The sequence below is a fragment of the Nasonia vitripennis genome, chromosome 1 (assembly GCF_009193385.2).
Source record: "Nasonia vitripennis strain AsymCx chromosome 1, Nvit_psr_1.1, whole genome shotgun sequence".
Lineage (NCBI taxonomy): Eukaryota > Metazoa > Arthropoda > Insecta > Hymenoptera > Pteromalidae > Nasonia > Nasonia vitripennis.
Window position 1 is genome coordinate 5,388,491 of NC_045757.1, and position 17,274 is coordinate 5,405,764.

General features: G+C 46.2%; 6 protein-coding genes across 8 annotated transcripts; all 6 read left to right on the forward strand.

Annotated features, from left to right (window-relative positions):
• Positions 1 to 1,468: 1,468 nt before the first annotated feature.
• On the forward strand, positions 1,469 to 3,451 carry LOC107982031. Its single transcript, XM_016989139.3, has 6 exons — positions 1,469 to 1,637; positions 1,703 to 1,974; positions 2,079 to 2,301; positions 2,388 to 2,540; positions 2,600 to 2,764; positions 2,948 to 3,451. The coding sequence occupies exons 1-6, from the start codon at positions 1,601 to 1,603 to the stop codon at positions 3,340 to 3,342; spliced, it is 1,245 nt and encodes a 414-aa protein (XP_016844628.1). The 5' UTR covers positions 1,469 to 1,600; the 3' UTR covers positions 3,343 to 3,451.
• Positions 3,452 to 3,560: 109 nt separating this feature from the next.
• LOC103317314 lies at positions 3,561 to 4,947 on the forward strand. Its single transcript, XM_031922207.2, has 2 exons — positions 3,561 to 4,441; positions 4,502 to 4,947. Exons 1-2 carry the CDS (start codon positions 3,589 to 3,591, stop codon positions 4,792 to 4,794), a joined length of 1,146 nt encoding a protein of 381 aa, XP_031778067.1. The 5' UTR covers positions 3,561 to 3,588; the 3' UTR covers positions 4,795 to 4,947.
• Positions 4,948 to 5,694: 747 nt separating this feature from the next.
• Positions 5,695 to 7,533, forward strand: LOC107982018. Of its 2 annotated transcripts, none has more exons than XM_016989115.2 (4): positions 5,695 to 5,830; positions 5,893 to 6,708; positions 6,775 to 7,044; positions 7,100 to 7,533. In XM_016989115.2, the coding sequence occupies exons 1-4, from the start codon at positions 5,767 to 5,769 to the stop codon at positions 7,411 to 7,413; spliced, it is 1,464 nt and encodes a 487-aa protein (XP_016844604.2). In that variant the 5' UTR covers positions 5,695 to 5,766; the 3' UTR covers positions 7,414 to 7,533. The 2 variants fall into 2 exon arrangements, with proteins under 2 accessions (XP_016844604.2, XP_031778056.1); XM_031922196.1 differs by having other exon boundaries at positions 5,710 to 5,830; positions 5,896 to 6,708.
• A 113-nt stretch (positions 7,534 to 7,646) lies between these two features.
• On the forward strand, positions 7,647 to 12,374 carry LOC107982029. Of its 2 annotated transcripts, XM_016989136.3 has the most exons (8): positions 7,647 to 8,777; positions 8,846 to 9,577; positions 9,645 to 9,914; positions 9,976 to 10,727; positions 10,805 to 11,119; positions 11,195 to 11,524; positions 11,593 to 11,867; positions 11,938 to 12,374. In XM_016989136.3, exons 4-8 carry the CDS (start codon positions 10,676 to 10,678, stop codon positions 12,247 to 12,249), a joined length of 1,284 nt encoding a protein of 427 aa, XP_016844625.1. In that variant the 5' UTR covers positions 7,647 to 8,777; positions 8,846 to 9,577; positions 9,645 to 9,914; positions 9,976 to 10,675; the 3' UTR covers positions 12,250 to 12,374. The 2 variants fall into 2 exon arrangements, with proteins under 2 accessions (XP_016844625.1, XP_016844618.1); XM_016989129.2 differs by lacking the exons at positions 10,805 to 11,119; positions 11,195 to 11,524; positions 11,593 to 11,867; positions 11,938 to 12,374 and having other exon boundaries at positions 9,976 to 10,334.
• Positions 12,375 to 12,450: 76 nt separating this feature from the next.
• On the forward strand, positions 12,451 to 14,423 carry LOC100116473. The gene is made up of 4 exons (XM_001600909.5): positions 12,451 to 12,860; positions 12,920 to 13,200; positions 13,275 to 13,943; positions 14,001 to 14,423. The coding sequence occupies exons 1-4, from the start codon at positions 12,797 to 12,799 to the stop codon at positions 14,250 to 14,252; spliced, it is 1,266 nt and encodes a 421-aa protein (XP_001600959.4). The 5' UTR covers positions 12,451 to 12,796; the 3' UTR covers positions 14,253 to 14,423.
• A 62-nt stretch (positions 14,424 to 14,485) lies between these two features.
• On the forward strand, positions 14,486 to 16,370 carry LOC103317313. The gene is made up of 3 exons (XM_031922208.1): positions 14,486 to 15,433; positions 15,507 to 15,700; positions 15,780 to 16,370. The coding sequence occupies exons 1-3, from the start codon at positions 15,144 to 15,146 to the stop codon at positions 16,325 to 16,327; spliced, it is 1,032 nt and encodes a 343-aa protein (XP_031778068.1). The 5' UTR covers positions 14,486 to 15,143; the 3' UTR covers positions 16,328 to 16,370.
• Positions 16,371 to 17,274: the final 904 nt, after the last annotated feature.

Below are 17,274 nucleotides of genomic sequence, written 5' to 3' on the forward strand. Positions count from 1 at the left end.
ATGTGTGTGCGTGTGCGTGTGTGTGTGTGTACCCAACGGAAGCACGTGGACGCGGCGCACTGTGCTCTCGGCGCAACGAGAATAGTTTCACGGCCAGCGAACGAGACACCTGCAGCAGCTCTCTATGAGTTTTCGCGTGCGCGACACGTGCGTGTGTGTGTATAGCTCGATGCGCGTCCGTCTCTCTTTTTTTTTCCTTAGGAATTCGAGGATCAGCCCATCCATCCGCGCACGCGAGACCTAGAGCGCTCGTGTCATTATAAAAAGCCGACAATGCGTCGAGTGTTTTTTCCCCATCTCGCGGACAAAGCCTTTGTTTCTCTCAACACACGCATAGCGTCGGCTTGTACAAATCACAATTTTCCAGGCGGAAGCGAAGGAAGAGCGCATTGTGCTCGATAGATGTATAGGCGCGAGCCGCGCGGTAGGAGAGGCATTAATTATTCGGCGTCGTGTGTCTAAGGATATGACATTCATCAATTATTGCTTCCCCGCGCGCGAGTAAAAATACACACGGGCCATCTCTCGTTCGCTTACTCGCTAGCCCGGTGACCTTGACCTAGTTCCCCTCGTCCTCCCGGAAAAACCCGATCCCTGTGTGTTCGCCTCCTTCGACTTGTTTCATTTCTTCTTCGACTTTCGCGCGTGAATTAGTCGACCAACTTTCGGTCGTTAACGGCCCTCGGTATAACTCAACCGCGAGAGGGAAGCTTCCTTTCCCTGGCTGTAAAATCTCAGCCATGAATACACGACCTACATGTGTACAGCTGAAAATCTGCATTTTGGATTTTCGGGTTTACGCGCGACCTCAAAAGCAGCTCGGTTCGAATTTAGAAGGAAAAAAGAAAAGAATTTGCGCGGAAGGCCAAGCGATATTTCTTGGCTTGTGTGTGTGTGTGTGCACTGGTATAGCCACTGGGGCGTTGGTTCGCACAGTTGACTAATCGGTTGGAAAATCGATATACACTCGTCCCTCTCTCTCTCTCTCCTTTATCTCTCGACAACGTCTATCCTAGTCTCTCTCCCTTTTAATTTCTTTTTTCCCGGCGGCTCTTTTTACCCTCACTCTCGAAGATATGGCTGGTTAGAGGCGGAAACACGTTTCTGTAGAAACGTATGCAGCAGGCGAACGAAAAAAAAGGGAAGACTAGCATCGGTATACATTATATCACCTCTACGAGCCAGGCCGTTAAAATCTCGGCGGCGCCTGTAATCTCCCTAACGAAATCATCCCCCTACCAGCTGCGCTCTAATTTCGTCCCCGATGCTCGACGAGAGCAGTGAAGCTCTCTCTATGCCGCTGCAGATGGAACAGCGGATCAAAGGAACAGCGCAGGAGAAAAAAATGCACAAAGCGCTCTATATACACCTGCGGCAGCTAATTAGGCTTTTCGCGTGGGTGATGTCGACGACGAGGATGACGATGATGCAGCATCGGCGTGAAATAGCGGCTATGTGTCGCGTGACGTTATAGACTAGAGCGTGGCTGGATAACCAATATTAGCCGAGGGTGATCGCGCGGTTCTTTCGATGAAAAGAGGACTGCGGAGCCAAGCGTGGGCTCAAAGCGTCGTTATTGCTGGGAAGACACTCGGACAGGATGTTTCTGGCGGTTTTGCTCTGGGGCCTACTGTGCCGTGAGTATGTTTTAAAAGTGTTGAAAATTTTTATTATTTTTTTTTTTTTAATCTGAAATTTTCAGACGCCACGGCGGACTCGGCGCCGAGCCACTGCTACATCAACGTAACGAAGGACATAAGCGACAACCAACCGCTGCTGCTGCGTCACAACAGCTCGGAATTCCAGTATCCCCGAGTCCAGAGCCCCTCGAGCTTTGAACTTAACGCCGGCAAAGCCGAGTTGAGAGTCGCCTGTCCCAACGATCTCCTCGTCGTCGACGGTGAGACTCTCGGAATTGGATCGGGATTTCTCAAGTGCCACGGAGGCTCGAACTTTGGCGTTGCCGGGTCGCAGGTCAGCGATAGCCCGTACACACCTAATCATCGAACAATATCGCGTAATAACCTGTGTCACGAAAATGTCGACGTATATATATATATATATATATATATATATAGGTGTCGACGCCATTCGGCAGAATCGGCTGCACGAAGCCGACGATGCTGGTGGCTCGTGTCAAGCGGAACAACTGCCCCGCGAACAAGTGCATGCAGGTCGGCTTCCACATGAACGTCTTCACCTTCCTCTCGGTGATCGACACCATCGCTTACGACACGGAGAACCGCGTGCCCATATGGGCGCACGTCAAGGTCGTCGCCTGCATCGAGGGCAGACAGAGAAGTATAATACCATCCTTGACACGCTTCCTTTGATTTTTCGTGAATCGCTGCGGCAGTCGCGTGATCGATGCTTCTCTTTTCTCGAAGACAGGGAAACGAGGGAGTTCAAGATGGGTCCGCTACTGTCGAACACGACGGTCGAGGTGGCCGACATCTACAACAGGGAGTACCAGCGACGTCGACTCGGCGCCATATTCGACGACCCAGAACGCTCCGAGTGGTACCTCAGCGACGTCATACGTGAGTCGAAATTCGTTACTTTTTCGTTGAATAAAAACTCTTATGAATGAATGGTTCAGCGAGCGGCGAGAAGTACTTCGTCGAGGGCCTGCTGGTCTCCCCGAACGACCTGTTTTACAAGGTGCAGCAGTCCAGCACCTACTTCTATGAGAACACGGTGCCGATGTGGCGCAGCGTGCAGGAGGGCAACTGGCGCTACGTATCGAGCATCGTTCGTAAATTAGGTACATAAAAATACGTTTCGATCCACCGGAGCAATAACGCGAGCGAGTCACCTCATGAAGCTACATCGTCCCGTTTCCTTTTCTCCGCCCTCGCGTCGTAAAAATGATCGATTAGGCGCTCGCAGGCACTAGGATTTGTATACACGAATCACGCTGCGTCTTACACAAGTTTCCACTTCACAGCCAGCGAGACGATGACCGACCTGGAGGTCTGGTCCGGTGCCATCGGAGTCTTGACTTTGCAGAGCAGCACCGGTGTACAGAGGAAGGTCTTTCTGGCGAGAGACGGAAGCGGAAAGTCGATACTACCGGTTCCGAAGCTTCTCTTCAAGTACGTCTACGACAAGAAGCTCAACAGGGGTCTGGTCTTTCTGGTCGTGAACAATCCCTTTCTCGACAAGGTCTACACTGGAGACCTGGTGATCTGCAAGAGGCAGATGGTCTGCGAGAATTTGTTTCCGCAGTTTGCGCATCTGGACAAGGGATACACTTACTGCTGTACGTTGGATGGGTTCTTGGAGACGGCCAAGTCGCTGGGGTTGCCGACTTTCAACGGGGCCACGTCGATTGGGAATTGATGTGGAAGAGAACGTAGTGCGATATTATGACGTATTTTGTAAATAAAAAATTGTAACGAGAGAAAATGTATGATTATTTCATGTGGAATGTAGCATACATTATTTGAAATACGCGTTAAGTATCATGTATATTTTCCAAACATTTTCCTGCACGCGATGTCGCGTATGTCATTGTTCCAAACTGCTCACTGCTCACACCGATGACAACAGTAGTAGCATCGGGACGATTTCCAAAGTAATCTTAAAATGTCGAAAATCTCCTGTCTCCTCTTCCTTCTGAACGTTTTTTCATGCTATTCCCAACAAGGCACTATATTGACTAAAGTAGCAGATCGTTTTCGTAGACATCACAATCGGTATCTTGACAGCTTCTCTGACCCAAGATGCGACTGTCAAATTCCGACGAACCAGCATGAATCCGACGCCATCCAACCGTTGTTCAAGAAACAACCTATCTGGCAGAACATTTCTTTCAATCTTCAGTTTATCTATCCAGCTGCAAACGAAAACAATCTGACAAGCCCGACGATACGAGCTTCGATAGTTCAACTCGTTTGCGGAAACGACGGTAACAATCTTGCTTTCAACTCGCTGCCACTTACCTTCATATCCTCGGCCATAGTGAGGTGTGCCCTTCTTGATAATGGCACCTGTACCAACCGGCTTTTTACGCCCTCGAACCACTACCTACTGGATTTCAAGTCGTTTTCGGAGATCACCTGTACCGATAAGCAAGTCCCAGAGGTCCACATACCAATCTTGCCATTGCCCTATTACTCGTGTAAACTTATTAACATAACCTGCCTCGAGATCGGTTTTACGGTGCCATGGCACATAAGTCCTTTAGGCTTTTTACCAGTCTTAAAGTCCATAGCATTTGACGGTGCAAAGCTGCAGCCAATCGTGGCGCATATTTTTATGCCATCTTCGATACTGCATGGACAGAGGGATGATGGCAATCACACGTTTAGAAGAGGTTCGGTGTTCAGTAGTACGAGAATCGATTTGAAAGAAGTGTACCAAAGAGATTATCAGAGAAAGAGACTATTTGATATTCTCGGAAACCAAAAGCTCGTCGATGAATACGTTCCAGAGACAGGTGAGTAGTAAAAGCATATCAATTCACGAGAAATATAATTCTACACGCATGACATTGCAGGTGACAGTTATCTAACCGAAGGTCAGCTGATCTCCGAGCAAGATCTCTTCTACAAGGTTCAGAAGCCCTCGGCTTTTTTTTACGAAAACACCGTACCGATCTGGCGAAGTATAGCGACCGGTAACTGGGAACTCTCAGGAAAATTTCTGCGTAACTTGGCATTGGACACTGGAATTGGATTTCTTTACTATTCGGGTGTGATAGACACACTCGAGTTACTGGATCAAGAGGGAAATAAAAAGCCAATTTTTTTGGCTCAGAAACAAGATGGTACGTACACAAATTGTAGATAGCAAGCCTTGTTTATTACGATCGCTACTGCTTCACAGGCAATCCAGTGATTCCAGTGCCAAAACTACTGTTCAAATACGTCGTGGGTAAGAGATTTAGAGAAAATATTCTACGCGCTCTCGTCGTGATTACCGTGAATGATCCACGAATTAGCATTGTCGATGGTGATCTGGTGAATCGAGGCTACTTGATACCCAACTGCAACCAAAAACAGATCTGTCAAACGGTTCATCCCGAGTTTTTGGATCCAACCAAAGGGTACACCTACTGTTGCAACAGCCAGGAATTCGCGCCATACGCTAAGCAGCTCGGACTGCCCAATAAGAACCTGTCCGAATTGATCGTGTGAATCATCGACGATTATTTGCTAATATATCGTTGTCATTGATAGAAAGAAATAAATAACACAAATAACTTTAAAACAGAGTCATATTTTGATCACTATGCTTTATTTTGCGGATATGAATTGACGAGACAGTTTGACGCTATAACCGCGGAGCTTGCGTAACATGCATGTAATATGAAATCGTTAGCACGTGCAGCTTCGTATTAAAATACATGGACAGCTTGAAATATCCGCTGTATAGTTTGGAAATGACGGACGATTTTTCGCAATTTATTCCAGGTCAAAATTTGTTCGAAAATTCTTCGACATCAACGAGAGAGCTGTGAAAGTTGCGCATGAAAATATGACGTTACAAAATTACGAAATCATTTTCAAGTTTTCCGCGTGTACATAAGGTAGTTGTCCAAAGTATGGTAAAATTCAGATAATGTTCGGTTACGAAATTAGGTCCAGAAACAACAGAGTAAATAGAATTCAAAGTGCATGTCGTACAGCGTATGTACAATATGTTCTCTCTAGCAAAACATTTCCCGAATGCGATAATACCCGCGATTCTTTGTTACCGAGGAGCTTAAAGCCTGCGCATTTCGCACTTTCGTGCCAGTATCGTCGTGAAAATACTTTCAACATGTTGAAGAGCGTCTGCATTTTCTTACTCCTGAGTGTGATCCACTCGGGAGCCTGCGAAGAAGGTAAGATGATTTATGCGTAAACCAGTAGAATCAAATGCTACATAACTTTTATTGTTGAATAGAAGATTATCATCCTCATCCTCCTCCTCACCCTCCTCGCCCTCCTCACCATCACCACCACTACCACCATCATCCACATCATGACGACTTATCCGATCCCAGATGCGACTGCCAAATCCCAACGAGCCCGAACGACTACAACACTCCACTATTCAAGATGATCCAAATCAAGCCTCACCTCGCATTCGAAATGCAGTTCGCCTATCCCCACGTAGATGGGCCTGTCAATTCGACATTCCCGTCATCGAGGGTCCAACTCCTCTGTGCCAACAACGGTACCATCGCAATCAACTCCCAGCCGCTACCGATAGTTTCCACAGCCGTAGTAAAATGCGTTCGCCTGGATAACGACGTTTGCACTCATCGTTTGTACACTCCATGGAACACCTACCTTATGGATTTCAAGTCGTTCTCGGATATCAGCTGCACTGTGAACCAAGTGTCAGAGGCTCATTCGGCGGTCGTGATATCAGATCAATTCGGCGTGTGCAAACGTGCTAACAATACTTGCACGACCTGTGTGACCATCGGTTTTCCGGTAACACAGATTCCAGGACCCAGGTTCTTCATGCCAGCTATCAATTTCATTGCGGTAGACGGGTCAAAACTGCAGCCTCTGGTGGCACAGGGTCATCTGCCATCGTCGTTGCATGGACATGGACACAAAGCTGACAGTAATCAGGAGTTGAGGAAAGGTCCGATATTCCGAGGCACCACTCTCAATTTGAAGGAGGTGTTCCAGAGAGATTATCAAAGGAAGAGGTTTCTCGAGATTTTCGGGAACCAGAAGCTGGTCGATGTCTACATTCCGGAGACAGGTAGGGATAGCATCACCTGAATAATAAATCGATAAGAACTTAGTCTGATCGCGCAAATTTCTACAGGCAATTTCCATCTTACTGCTGCACAGCTGATCGCCGAGCAAGACCTCTTCTACAAAGTTCAGAAGCCCACGGCGCTCTTCTACGAGAACACAGTACCGATCTGGCGAGACGTTGCAACCGGTAACTGGAAACTTGCCAGCGAGTTCTTGAGCAAATTGGCCGCTGAGAAGCATCAAGGGTTCGCTTACTACTCGGGCGTCATCGACATTCTCGAGTTGGCCGACCAGCAAGGAAACGGGAAGAGGATTTTCCTGGCTCATGGACAAGATGGTAAGAATAATCATTTCTGAAAATATTCTCTTAAAAATCGTTACTCGTTCCGCAGGTGAGCCACTGATACCGGTGCCCAAGCTTCTCTACAAGTACATCGTGGCAAAGAAACCCGGCGAACCGCATAAGCATCACGCTTTAGTTCTGATAACGGTGAACGATCCACGACTACGTCTCGCTGACATCAAAGAGGTAAAACGAGGCTATATAATACCCAACTGCAACCCGAAGCCGATCTGCCAACAGATGCAGCCCGAATTTGCGGATCCAAGCCGAGGATACACCTACTGCTGCAGTGCCGAGGAATTTTCATCCTTTGCTGAGCAGTTCGGTCTACCACACGCTCACAATTCCGAGATGATCTTATAAACCGACTGTCAAATAAATAATTAGTATACCCTTACATTGAGTCCCAAGCACTTAGCTTCCTTATCGTATTATGTTTTCAATTTTTTGGAACAAAAAAATAAAGTAAGTTTGATTAAAAAATGTATAAATATTATATCATCGCTCCTATACTCCGCAATCAAGGCTTCCTTAAGAAGAAATAACACTTTCTAAGCTGAGTAGGTCACCTAAAAACTATGTAAAGCAGCCATAGAGCCCAATCGCAAAATACTCATTGGATTGATGCAGGTTACTCTGCCTACGGTTCTATGTAAAATAAAGGATGCAAAAACACGTAGCAGTCAAAACGCAATTTTGAGCTTCGTCTCCCGAATTGACACGATACTCCCAAAGTTTGCACGTGCGATTACCTTTTCGGTTACTATATCCCACACCTCGTCTATTGTGCTCCAGTCCATTGTCTGCAGTTCGTGTAATATGCAACATGCTGACACGTGACACACTGCGCTGCACGCGACGCATTTCGCGTTTACTCTGCCATCGACGCTTTCGAATTTCCCCGCACCAGTTTTCGATTTACTGCAGGCTGAAAAAGGGCGAGGAGAGAGAAAGAGCAATCGAGAAAGAAGGTCAGGCTTCTCGATATTCCAATTGATTCGATGAAACTCTTTCTTTCTCTATTTTTAAAGCGTCGCAATTTTTTCCTTCGCTCGCGCTCGTTGCCAAAGGGAGCATGACTCCTGCGCGAAGGGAAAATCAATTCAATAGTTCATTACCGAGCGTTTATGAAACGAGCTTTAATTGACCAAGACGGTATAATGTGGAGAGAGAGAGCTTCCTTTTCACGCTATTTCTGTTTTATGTATTTACAGTCGATATTAATCGACGGTAGCGAGATGCGCTCGCAAATTGCTTCGGTTCATTTGAATAAGCAAACAGCTGCACCGCAACATAGGTATACTCCTGATACGCCTTTCACGTCACTCGTGCCTAATAAGTGATTAATTGGGTAATTAGTGGAGGGGAAGAGTTTCCAATGCGTCATTCTGCGGATGGTGATGTAGTGCACTTTGAGGCGATGGTGTTTGATTAGTCATTTTGAATTTCTCAGAGATGTTGGAAATAATGCTCGTTCCACGCAAGAGACTACACTGGCACGTGGAAAAAGCGTTGTTGAAAAGATAATATTTCGTACATGCATTATTTACAGGTTGTTTACTGGAAGGTTTTTTCGACACGCGATATTTTTTAGATCTCGGTTAACGCTTCTTTACTCGCAGCTGACTCACGTCAGACTATGTTCAAAATGAAAACCAAAAACATCGTTTTTCATATATTTTTGCTGCTTCTTCTGCGACTCGTAAAAGCAAGTGCTTTTGTACAAGGTAAATCTCGACCCGAATACTCATTTCAGTATCTTTTTCAAATTATTTAATTTCGCAATAACCTACAGATTATCATACAATACACGACTGTCGCCTACCAACGAACTGCCTCGCTGTCAACGAGTTCCAGCCTCTCGTACTGCAGAGCGTATTGCAATACCCAAGTTACGAGCAGAGCTTTCAGTTTCAATATCCAATTTCAGTGAATTCTGACGCCTTCGTACGAGTGACTGAAGAAACCCGACTTGTCTGTGCTCATGGCAACCTTAGAATCAACTCACGAAGTTTACCAGAAGACGTTCGCTCGGTTTCCATCCAGTGCGGTGTTACTAGCTACCAACTGACACAGGCAGACTACCCACCCGTACATGGGCACTACTACAGGTACAAATCGAAGCCAAGATGCGTGACAAGCGCGAATACTTTTGCCGAGATCGGCTGTACTGCCAGACAGTTTCCCGAAGCTTTCCTAGTACATGACCGATCAAAGCACTGCCAGTCGAAAATCTGCAATACTTGGGTGGAAATTGGTTATCAATTGAATGATAGGTTTCTTCCGACGATAGAGTTTATCATAGTCAATGAAACGAAGCTGCAACCCTTGATGGCACATGTGACTATACCACCGGTTATCGGAAGCCGACAAATCGGTAGGTACACCTGGATGATGAGAAAGGGACCGATTTTTGGGGCGATTCCCGTGAGAATCGAGGAGGTATATAGAAGGGACTATCAGAGGGGGAGGTTTTACGAGATTTTCAGAAATCGGCAACTAGTGGATTTCTATATTCCCGAATATGGTAAGCCAAACTGTGACCTATGTTTTCTCTGATAATTTTTTTAAAAGAAACTCATTTACGTCCTAAGGCGACACGTACCTGACGGAAGGTCAGCTGATTTCCGAGCATGATTTCTTCTACAAATCACAAATAAGCTCGGCTTCTTTTTACGAGAACACGGTACCGATCTGGCGAATCATAGCTAGAGGAAACTGGGCACTGGCAGGAGAGTTCGTACGCCAGCTAGCTGCAAAAACTAGGAGAGGTCTGCAGCTCTGGTCCGGCACGATCGGTCAACTCGCATTTCCCGATTTTTACAGAGACGAGAGACCGATTTTTCTTATGGAAGGAGTTAACGGTAAGCCTGAGATCGTAACCTCAAATAACTTAAACTTAACGCTTCATTGTTTCACCTCCAGGAGAACACCTTGTCCCCGTACCACAACTGCTGTACAAATACGTAGTTGACTATGATGGATATTACGGACCTCGAGGACTGATGCTGATAACGGTCAACGATCCACGAGGTTCACATTATCTGGACTACGCACGTCACCATATATGTCCCCCAAGACAGACATGTCAGAGGATTCATCCCGAGTTCGCCGACACACGACTCGGCTACACATACTGCTGTGCTCTCGAGGACGTCTGGCCCACAGCGGAGCAACTTGGTCTGCCTGTATTTTCAGGTGGGATCGAGATGCTTCTTTGAACAAGCGTAAATATCACTGTATCATAAATAGTTTGATAAATAAAGGGTTTGTTGAACCTTAAACAGCGTCAGTTCCTAAATGTAGTTCACTCCTGTTTTCTCGCAATAAATATAGAAGCGAGAGCTGTTTATTATTTTCCACGCGGTACTGCAGCTATCTTCACTGATAAGAGGCTTATCTCTTTACATAAAATCCGATTGAGATCGGTTGCACGTAATGTTCTCATTTACTGTTTGCCTACCGCTTGCCGCTAAAAATGTTGAACAACAACGCGCAACAACGCGTGTCGTGTACCAGGGAAAATATTTCCTGCTTTGCGACATGCAAATTATTGTCGCACTTTGAATAATCGTATGCAAGGAAGAATGACATTTTTTAGTCAGTTTCCTGGAAGAGGGTCAACATGCACGTTACGCTCTTTTTGTATTTTTTTCTCATCTTTTTTCGTTCTTCGCGTGAGTAAACAATCTTTTTGACTCCACATGTCCTTTTTCCTGAATAAAATTTTTTTTCATAAAAAATCTCCGCACAGTCGCAGCGACGACCGAAGACGAGCCAGATGACGACGACTGTCTAATTAACATAGTACGCGACCTAAGTCGTTCGGAACCTTTACTTCTAAGCACAGATAGTCCACCCCAGTTCCTTTATCCGGATCCTATGGAACCTCGCACTGTTCGACTGGATGACAATCAACACTTCCGAGTCGTCTGCGGAGTTGATTCGCTCTACGTGTCTTGTCAAGACGCTAAATTTTACATTAATAGCGGTAAAATCAGGTTTCGGATGAGGGCGATTAACTGCGGCAGACATTCTTCTAAACACATGCTCAGACCCTTGAAAGCGAGTATGAGAGGCTTAAATAAAACATCTAGAATAATTTACTTAATATTCCGTAGGCAATAAAAATTAATGAACGCAGGTTGCCCAACAAACGTGCTCTGCTACCAGGTCGGTTTCCAGTTGAACATCTTCGACTTTGTCCCAACTATCGACTTGATCTACGTGAACGAAGTGCGACTGCGTCCACTTTGGGCTCACATAACCATCCTTCCCATTATAGGCCATCGTCAAAGACGTGGTGAAAACGACGATTACGAGGAAGGTGAACTCTTCTCTGGATCCATATCCGCTCCGATGGAGGAAATTTTCGACAGAGACTACCAGAGAACCAGGTTTGCTAAAATCCTAGGCAGTCAGGAACTGGCTGAGAAGTACATCACCGAAAAAGCCAGTAGCATTTTTCAACTGTGTACGTACTGTTATATCTCGAGAAAGAATTCAGCCAAAGAAATTTTTTCATTTTTATAACCTTTGTAGTTAGCAGTTTGCTGAGGGTAAAGGAAGGTTTAGCAGGCGGTGAACACCTTGTACGAGGTCAGCTAATCGACAACGACGACCTATTCTACAAACCTCAGCAGGACACGGTGCACTACTATGCCAACGTCGCTCCGGTATGGCGAAGCATCGCCTCGGGTAACTGGCAGATAGCCGGCGAAATGATTCGCAAGGCTGCCACTGATTCCAGGTCCAAAATCGAGCTGTGGGCTGGGACCATGAGAACGATGGAACTCGAGGATTCCAAGGGTGTCAAGGTATCACCGTATATGATTCTTCTAAAAAAATAGGCTCAGGTATGACATATTATTTGGGTTTAAATTTTAGAGGCAGATCTACATGGCCTACAACACCACTACGATAACAGAAGTGGTGCCAGTGCCTAGACTGTTGTTCAAATACGCATACGACCGGGAACACAATCGAGGAGTAGTCATCATCACTGTGAACGACCCGTTCATCAAGAAGCCTAGACCGGAGCACATCATCTGTCCAGAACAGGAGCTATGCCAGCGACTGCATTCTAGCTTCACAGTCTTAGAGCTGGGTTATACCTATTGCTGCACACTCGCGGATTTTGCGAAGACGGCGAAGTTGAGAGGCTTGCCTGCTTTTCCGAACGCGCAATCGCTTTTCTAAATTATTCGACCGATCGGTTATTTCATAATCGACAATTGTCTGTAGTTATGGAAATTTTGGCTGTATGAGATGCGTCGACGATAAGAAGCTCATAATAAAGTATCAATGCGATAATAATTGTGAAATCGTTGTTTTTTTCTACAGTTCACGATTAGAGTATTCCTGGTAATCTCTACTATAAATAAACCTACGTCAAGAGCGAGATAATTGAAGTGTACAATAGTTTACCGATCTGTATCTGCACTTTAAACTACACGATCATTATCGCGTCGAGATTGACACGTCAATTAACCTTTGATTTCCTTGTTTTTTCAAAAATTCCTGCCGCAGCTGACTAAGTGAATCAATACGACACTCGGTAATAAACAAAAGGTAAATGCACTTGGCAAACACGAGATAAAGTGAAAGCGCGAATCGATGATTCGTGGAAGATGCGAAGGCTTGGGTTAATTTCCAGACAAAACGAAGCCGATAAGAGCCGACAAGATAAGATCATGGAAATCAATAAAAGTGGAAAGCCGATCAATCACTCTCCAGTGGATTATCCATGATGACGAGACTAACAGTTTTCACGATCTTCTGCCTCCTCGGCTTGTACCCTTCGCTCACTCGTAAGTTTCGATGCCCATAGTCATTAAAATGTTAACTGATTTTAAAAATTGAACTTTAGAAGCGAAGTCGAAGGCTAAGGACTGTCTTCTGAACCTCAAGAAGGATCTGCACAGTGGTCACCCACTGATCCTTCAGCTCGATGCACCAGACTTTCTCTATCCGAATGAAGCCAAGCTTAAGATCCCGGTGAACACGACTGCTCTGCGCGTTGCCTGTCCCGCGGGATTCATAACAGTCAAAGCAGCTCAAACCAACCGCAGCATCGCTGCCGTCGAGTGTTCGCTTAAGGGCAAGTTCCAATTCGCTGGTGACGATGATTCAATTCCTGCGCTCTTTTCAGTAAGTCCCTTTTCATTCCAAAGGGTTGAAGTATTTAAGGATGGAAATCACGTATGCTTGTTTTTGATTCGCAGATCAAGGATTTGAAATGCAGTCTCGGAGCGCAATCGTCATCGCGTCTTCTGCCATCGGGCAACAACTCGACCTTGTCCTATGCAGAGATCGGTATACAGCTGACGATAATCAATGGCAACGTCACCGAAACCCAATTCATTCCAACTATCCAGGAGCTCGCATCCGGTGAACTACTGGACAACCAGCAGGTCAGGTGGTCCCGGGCTCGTGTAGCTCCGACTATCCTGCAGCGTGAGATAATGAAGTTGTTACCAGCCTATAGAAAGGGTGTATTTTCCCCTGAAATCGACATGGATCCAGCGTACGTCAGAGCCAACCAGAGGACGAGGTTCCTCGAGATCTTCAACGATACAGCACTGGTGGACAAGTACCTGTCCGAAGCTGAAAACAAGTACCTAGTCCAGGGCCAGCTAATCACAGCTGAGAATCTCTTCTACGAAGCTCAGCAGGAATCGGCCTACGTGTACGACAACGTTTTGCCAGTATGGCAGGTGATCAACGGTCCCGGCGGTAACTGGAGACTTGTGGACGACCTGATAAGGAGCCACGCAACTATCAGCAAGGAAGGACTCAACATCTGGTCTGGAGGGTACATGCAGTTGTATCTCGAGGACAGTCAAGGCGAAGAGCAACTCATTGAGCTGACAAACGGCCTCACGATCCCACAGGTAAGATTCTACCTCGGCTCCCAGTTTCAATGCGTATAAAAACAATTCTGTTCGCAGTTCCTCTTCAAGTACGTCCACGATCCAGCCAAAAACCGTGGACTGGTCTTCATCACCATCAACAACCCTAACCTGGAACGTGCCAGGATCGACGACATCATCTGCGAGAAGTACAGCGCTTGCGACGTCCTCCACCCTGAGTTTCTAGACCCCAGTCGTGGATTGACCTACTGCTGTCGACTCGAGAGCTTTAAGGATCAAGCTTTACTGTTTGGGTTACCGAGCTTTCCCGACGCTCAGCCTTTGATCTGATGCAGTATGGAGTAGTTTTGTTTGATTTTGAATGGTAGATCGAATTCGCAAATTGGGAATAGTTTTTCGGTCTAGCTACTTAAGAGTTCGAACTGGAGCAGTTCGGTTGGTTTGCTAGTACTATGTGTAACTTTCTCGGTGGTGTAAATACAGACTGTTTGAAATGGAGAATTTCTGCTTTTTATTGATTCCTGACCTGCATCTAATATCTAAAATAAAAAAAAAATATATAAGTTATCGCGCACCATTCGATCGATTGCGTCGTGCAAAAAATATCTGTAAACAATCGTGCAGTGGCGTATTGCATTCACGTCATAAGTAACCGCACAAGCATAGACGGATCGATTATCTCTTTATCTGTTCAGTAGCCACGAGAAGAGACCATGTTTTCACAATTAAATTACGATTCGCGAAACGATACAGAACGCTATCTCTTAGCCCGATAAAACCGACGTATATATAAATCAAAGTCGTATGATTTTTTTTGGACAACCATCAGTCGAACTTTGTAAGTCACAATGCCGTCTGTGGTAAATACGGTCTTTATTCTGAGCATTTTGCTCGTTGCGCTACGTAAGTATCCCGGATCAGAGAATACATAAATATATAGTTATTTCCGAATCCACAAACTATGTCTCTTTAGTGCTAGATGTCAGTCTAGCGAAGAAGGGCAACGATGGCGGCAAGGGAGGCAAAGGAGGAAAAGAGGGCAAAGGCGGCAAAGGTAACGGTGGTGGCAGCTGGAACTCCAAGCAAAGCTGTACCTTTGATCCATCGTCTAACTTCAACTCTACGGCCTTCTACACGAACCCCTACAAGACTGAATTCGTCTACCCTCAGACCACGGGTGGTCTGGTGGTCGACAACAAAAAGGGCCCAAGTCTAAGGATTATGTGTCCTGGTGGTAAGATTTTCGCCAGCGGCAAAGTCACCAACCTCACCGCCGCTGTGGCCGAGTGCATAGGTGGACCAACGGTCAAGTTGACCGACACCTACGTCTACTCGCCTCTGCAGATGATAGGATGCACTGATGTGCAGGAGTCCACTGCGCGGCTGACTGGTAAGGTTGCAAGTAATGGTAAGAAGATTGCTGAGGTCGGATACAGTCTTAGCTCGAAGGACTTTCTGACGGTCATTGATGAGATGGTCGTGAGCAGCTTCAACGGCGGTTACATACCAAGGTGAGTGTCGTACGCTTAAAATGTATGAAGAAATCAATTTCAAGTGTTTGATTTACGCGTAATTCGAGCACAGGTGGGCACATCACAAGGTCATTACATCCAAGGTCGACGACGAGTCCAAGGCCAAGGAGGTCGGTTTGAAAACGGGACCACTGGCCGCCAATGTGCCCTTCGCCGAGGTCTACGACGCAGCCCAACAGAGAAAAGAGTTACTCAAGCTCTTCGCCGACGACGCCGCGGCTGTTGACAAGTATCTCCCAGCTAATGGTGAGTTCTACTCCCGCAATAACTCGGAAAATTACAAAAATCAGCGAAGGTCACTAAAACGTTTTATGCAAATCCACAGGCAAGCAGCAGTTCGTGGCAACACGCCTAGTCACAAAGGATGAGCTCTACTATTCCGTCCAGCGCACCGGCAGTCACCTCTATGAGACCAGCGTCCCGGTCTGGTCCAGCATCGCATCTGGCAACTGGAAGCTCGTTTCCGAAGCCGTTCGTAATCTCGTCCCAGTAACCAACACCACATCCCCCGTCAGCAACGTAGACGTCTGGTCAGGTTCATACCTGACCCTCTACCTGCCCAACACAGCCGGAAAGAACGTCTACGTGGGTCTGCCCCATGGACTCAAACCGGCCCAGTTCCTCTTCAAGTACGTCCATGACCCATCGAACAACCAGGGACTCGTCTTCCTTACCGTCAACAACCCTCACCTGACCGAAGCCGACAAGAAGAACGTCATCTGCGTACCTCTTCCAAGCTGTGCCACCAAGTACCCAGACTTCGCCGATTTCACCAAAGGATACACCTACTGCTGCAGCTTGAAGAACTTCAAAGGCCAGGCCGAGAAACTCGGTCTGCCGATTTTCAAAGACGCTACCGATCTGACCGTCTGAGTAATTTACATGACAAATTTTGTACATAATAAAGCACATAAGCTAAAAGAGATAAACTCTGTATCGATCACTTCATCACCGCGATAAACCAGCCTGTACGTGCAGACAATTCCTTGAAAATAGATATACGATCTGCCACTTGGAGTTACCGATCTAACCTTATTTCGAAGATGACCCTACTCTCCCCAGATAACAACACTCCTCTCTCAGCATCAGTTTTCGAGCTTTAACGTCAGACAGCTTTAGCTTCTCCGCTCGTTTTTCCTCCTTTCGAGTCTGATCCTCCCGATGACAAACGATTCGAACGACAATAAGAAAAAGACGCTAGTAGCGTGAAGGTCGCGGTCACGAGGCGAACTTACTGTTATACCCTCAAATTTTTGGCTCCATCTCGTCGAGGAGAATAATCATCGACGACAGAGACTCGCGCATTTGAATATTACGGGCTTATACGTTTAATCCGACTGTTCTACATAACCACGAGATCCGGGATTACATCGAATTGCTCGCTATCGATTTACCGTCAAAAGCAGGCGGAGTCGTGTTGTTGAACTCATCTCCCGCGTCACGTCTAATTTTAATTTATTCACTGAGTTCGTCTCTTATTTTCCATTCCAGACCAATTCGACCCTTCGCGACAAGCAATCGTGGCTTTATGTAACGCCATCGTTGTCTCTGTGACGAAGATACAGTTTTATATCGAAAGTTTCCCATCTAATCGGCCGCATAAACACTCGATGCTATCTGCCGATACATCGTGACTTAATTAACTTTTTCTCTATACCAGCACACGCCACACAATATCTTCGTGGGTGTTCTTCTCGGAAAGTTTTTAATCGAATCATAGTCCGAAGTTTAAAGTTCACTATGTACAGCATTAGACACACACACACACACGATGTCGCGCTAATCGCGGATAAAAATAGTGCGAGAAGGCGTGGCTGTAC

What these genes read in the sequence shown, in the direction of transcription:
- LOC107982031 (XM_016989139.3), top strand. Translation starts at nt 1,601, where the DNA reads ATGTTTCTGGCGGTTTTGCTCTGGGGCCTACTGTGCC. An exon ending in TTGGCGTTGCCGGGTCGCAG is followed by an intron (nt 1,975 to 2,078) that starts GTCAGCGATAGC and finishes ATATATATATAG; the next exon opens with GTGTCGACGCCATTCGGCAG. An exon ending in GAGCATCGTTCGTAAATTAG is followed by an intron (nt 2,765 to 2,947) that starts GTACATAAAAAT and finishes TCCACTTCACAG; the next exon opens with CCAGCGAGACGATGACCGAC.
- LOC103317314 (XM_031922207.2), top strand. Translation starts at nt 3,589, where the DNA reads ATGTCGAAAATCTCCTGTCTCCTCTTCCTTCTGAACGTTTTTTCATGC. An exon ending in TGAATACGTTCCAGAGACAG is followed by an intron (nt 4,442 to 4,501) that starts GTGAGTAGTAAA and finishes ATGACATTGCAG; the next exon opens with GTGACAGTTATCTAACCGAA.
- LOC107982018 (XM_016989115.2), top strand. Translation starts at nt 5,767, where the DNA reads ATGTTGAAGAGCGTCTGCATTTTCTTACTCCTGAGTGTGATCCACTCG. An exon ending in CTCGGGAGCCTGCGAAGAAG is followed by an intron (nt 5,831 to 5,892) that starts GTAAGATGATTT and finishes ATTGTTGAATAG; the next exon opens with AAGATTATCATCCTCATCCT. An exon ending in TGTCTACATTCCGGAGACAG is followed by an intron (nt 6,709 to 6,774) that starts GTAGGGATAGCA and finishes AAATTTCTACAG; the next exon opens with GCAATTTCCATCTTACTGCT.
- LOC107982029 (XM_016989129.2), top strand. Translation starts at nt 8,690, where the DNA reads ATGTTCAAAATGAAAACCAAAAACATCGTTTTTCATATATTTTTGCTG. An exon ending in TTTCTATATTCCCGAATATG is followed by an intron (nt 9,578 to 9,644) that starts GTAAGCCAAACT and finishes TTACGTCCTAAG; the next exon opens with GCGACACGTACCTGACGGAA. An exon ending in TCTTATGGAAGGAGTTAACG is followed by an intron (nt 9,915 to 9,975) that starts GTAAGCCTGAGA and finishes TTTCACCTCCAG; the next exon opens with GAGAACACCTTGTCCCCGTA.
- LOC100116473 (XM_001600909.5), top strand. Translation starts at nt 12,797, where the DNA reads ATGATGACGAGACTAACAGTTTTCACGATCTTCTGCCTCCTCGGCTTG. An exon ending in CAATTCCTGCGCTCTTTTCA is followed by an intron (nt 13,201 to 13,274) that starts GTAAGTCCCTTT and finishes TTTGATTCGCAG; the next exon opens with ATCAAGGATTTGAAATGCAG. An exon ending in ACGGCCTCACGATCCCACAG is followed by an intron (nt 13,944 to 14,000) that starts GTAAGATTCTAC and finishes TTCTGTTCGCAG; the next exon opens with TTCCTCTTCAAGTACGTCCA.
- LOC103317313 (XM_031922208.1), top strand. Translation starts at nt 15,144, where the DNA reads ATGTGTCCTGGTGGTAAGATTTTCGCCAGCGGCAAAGTCACCAACCTC. An exon ending in AACGGCGGTTACATACCAAG is followed by an intron (nt 15,434 to 15,506) that starts GTGAGTGTCGTA and finishes ATTCGAGCACAG; the next exon opens with GTGGGCACATCACAAGGTCA. An exon ending in CAAGTATCTCCCAGCTAATG is followed by an intron (nt 15,701 to 15,779) that starts GTGAGTTCTACT and finishes GCAAATCCACAG; the next exon opens with GCAAGCAGCAGTTCGTGGCA.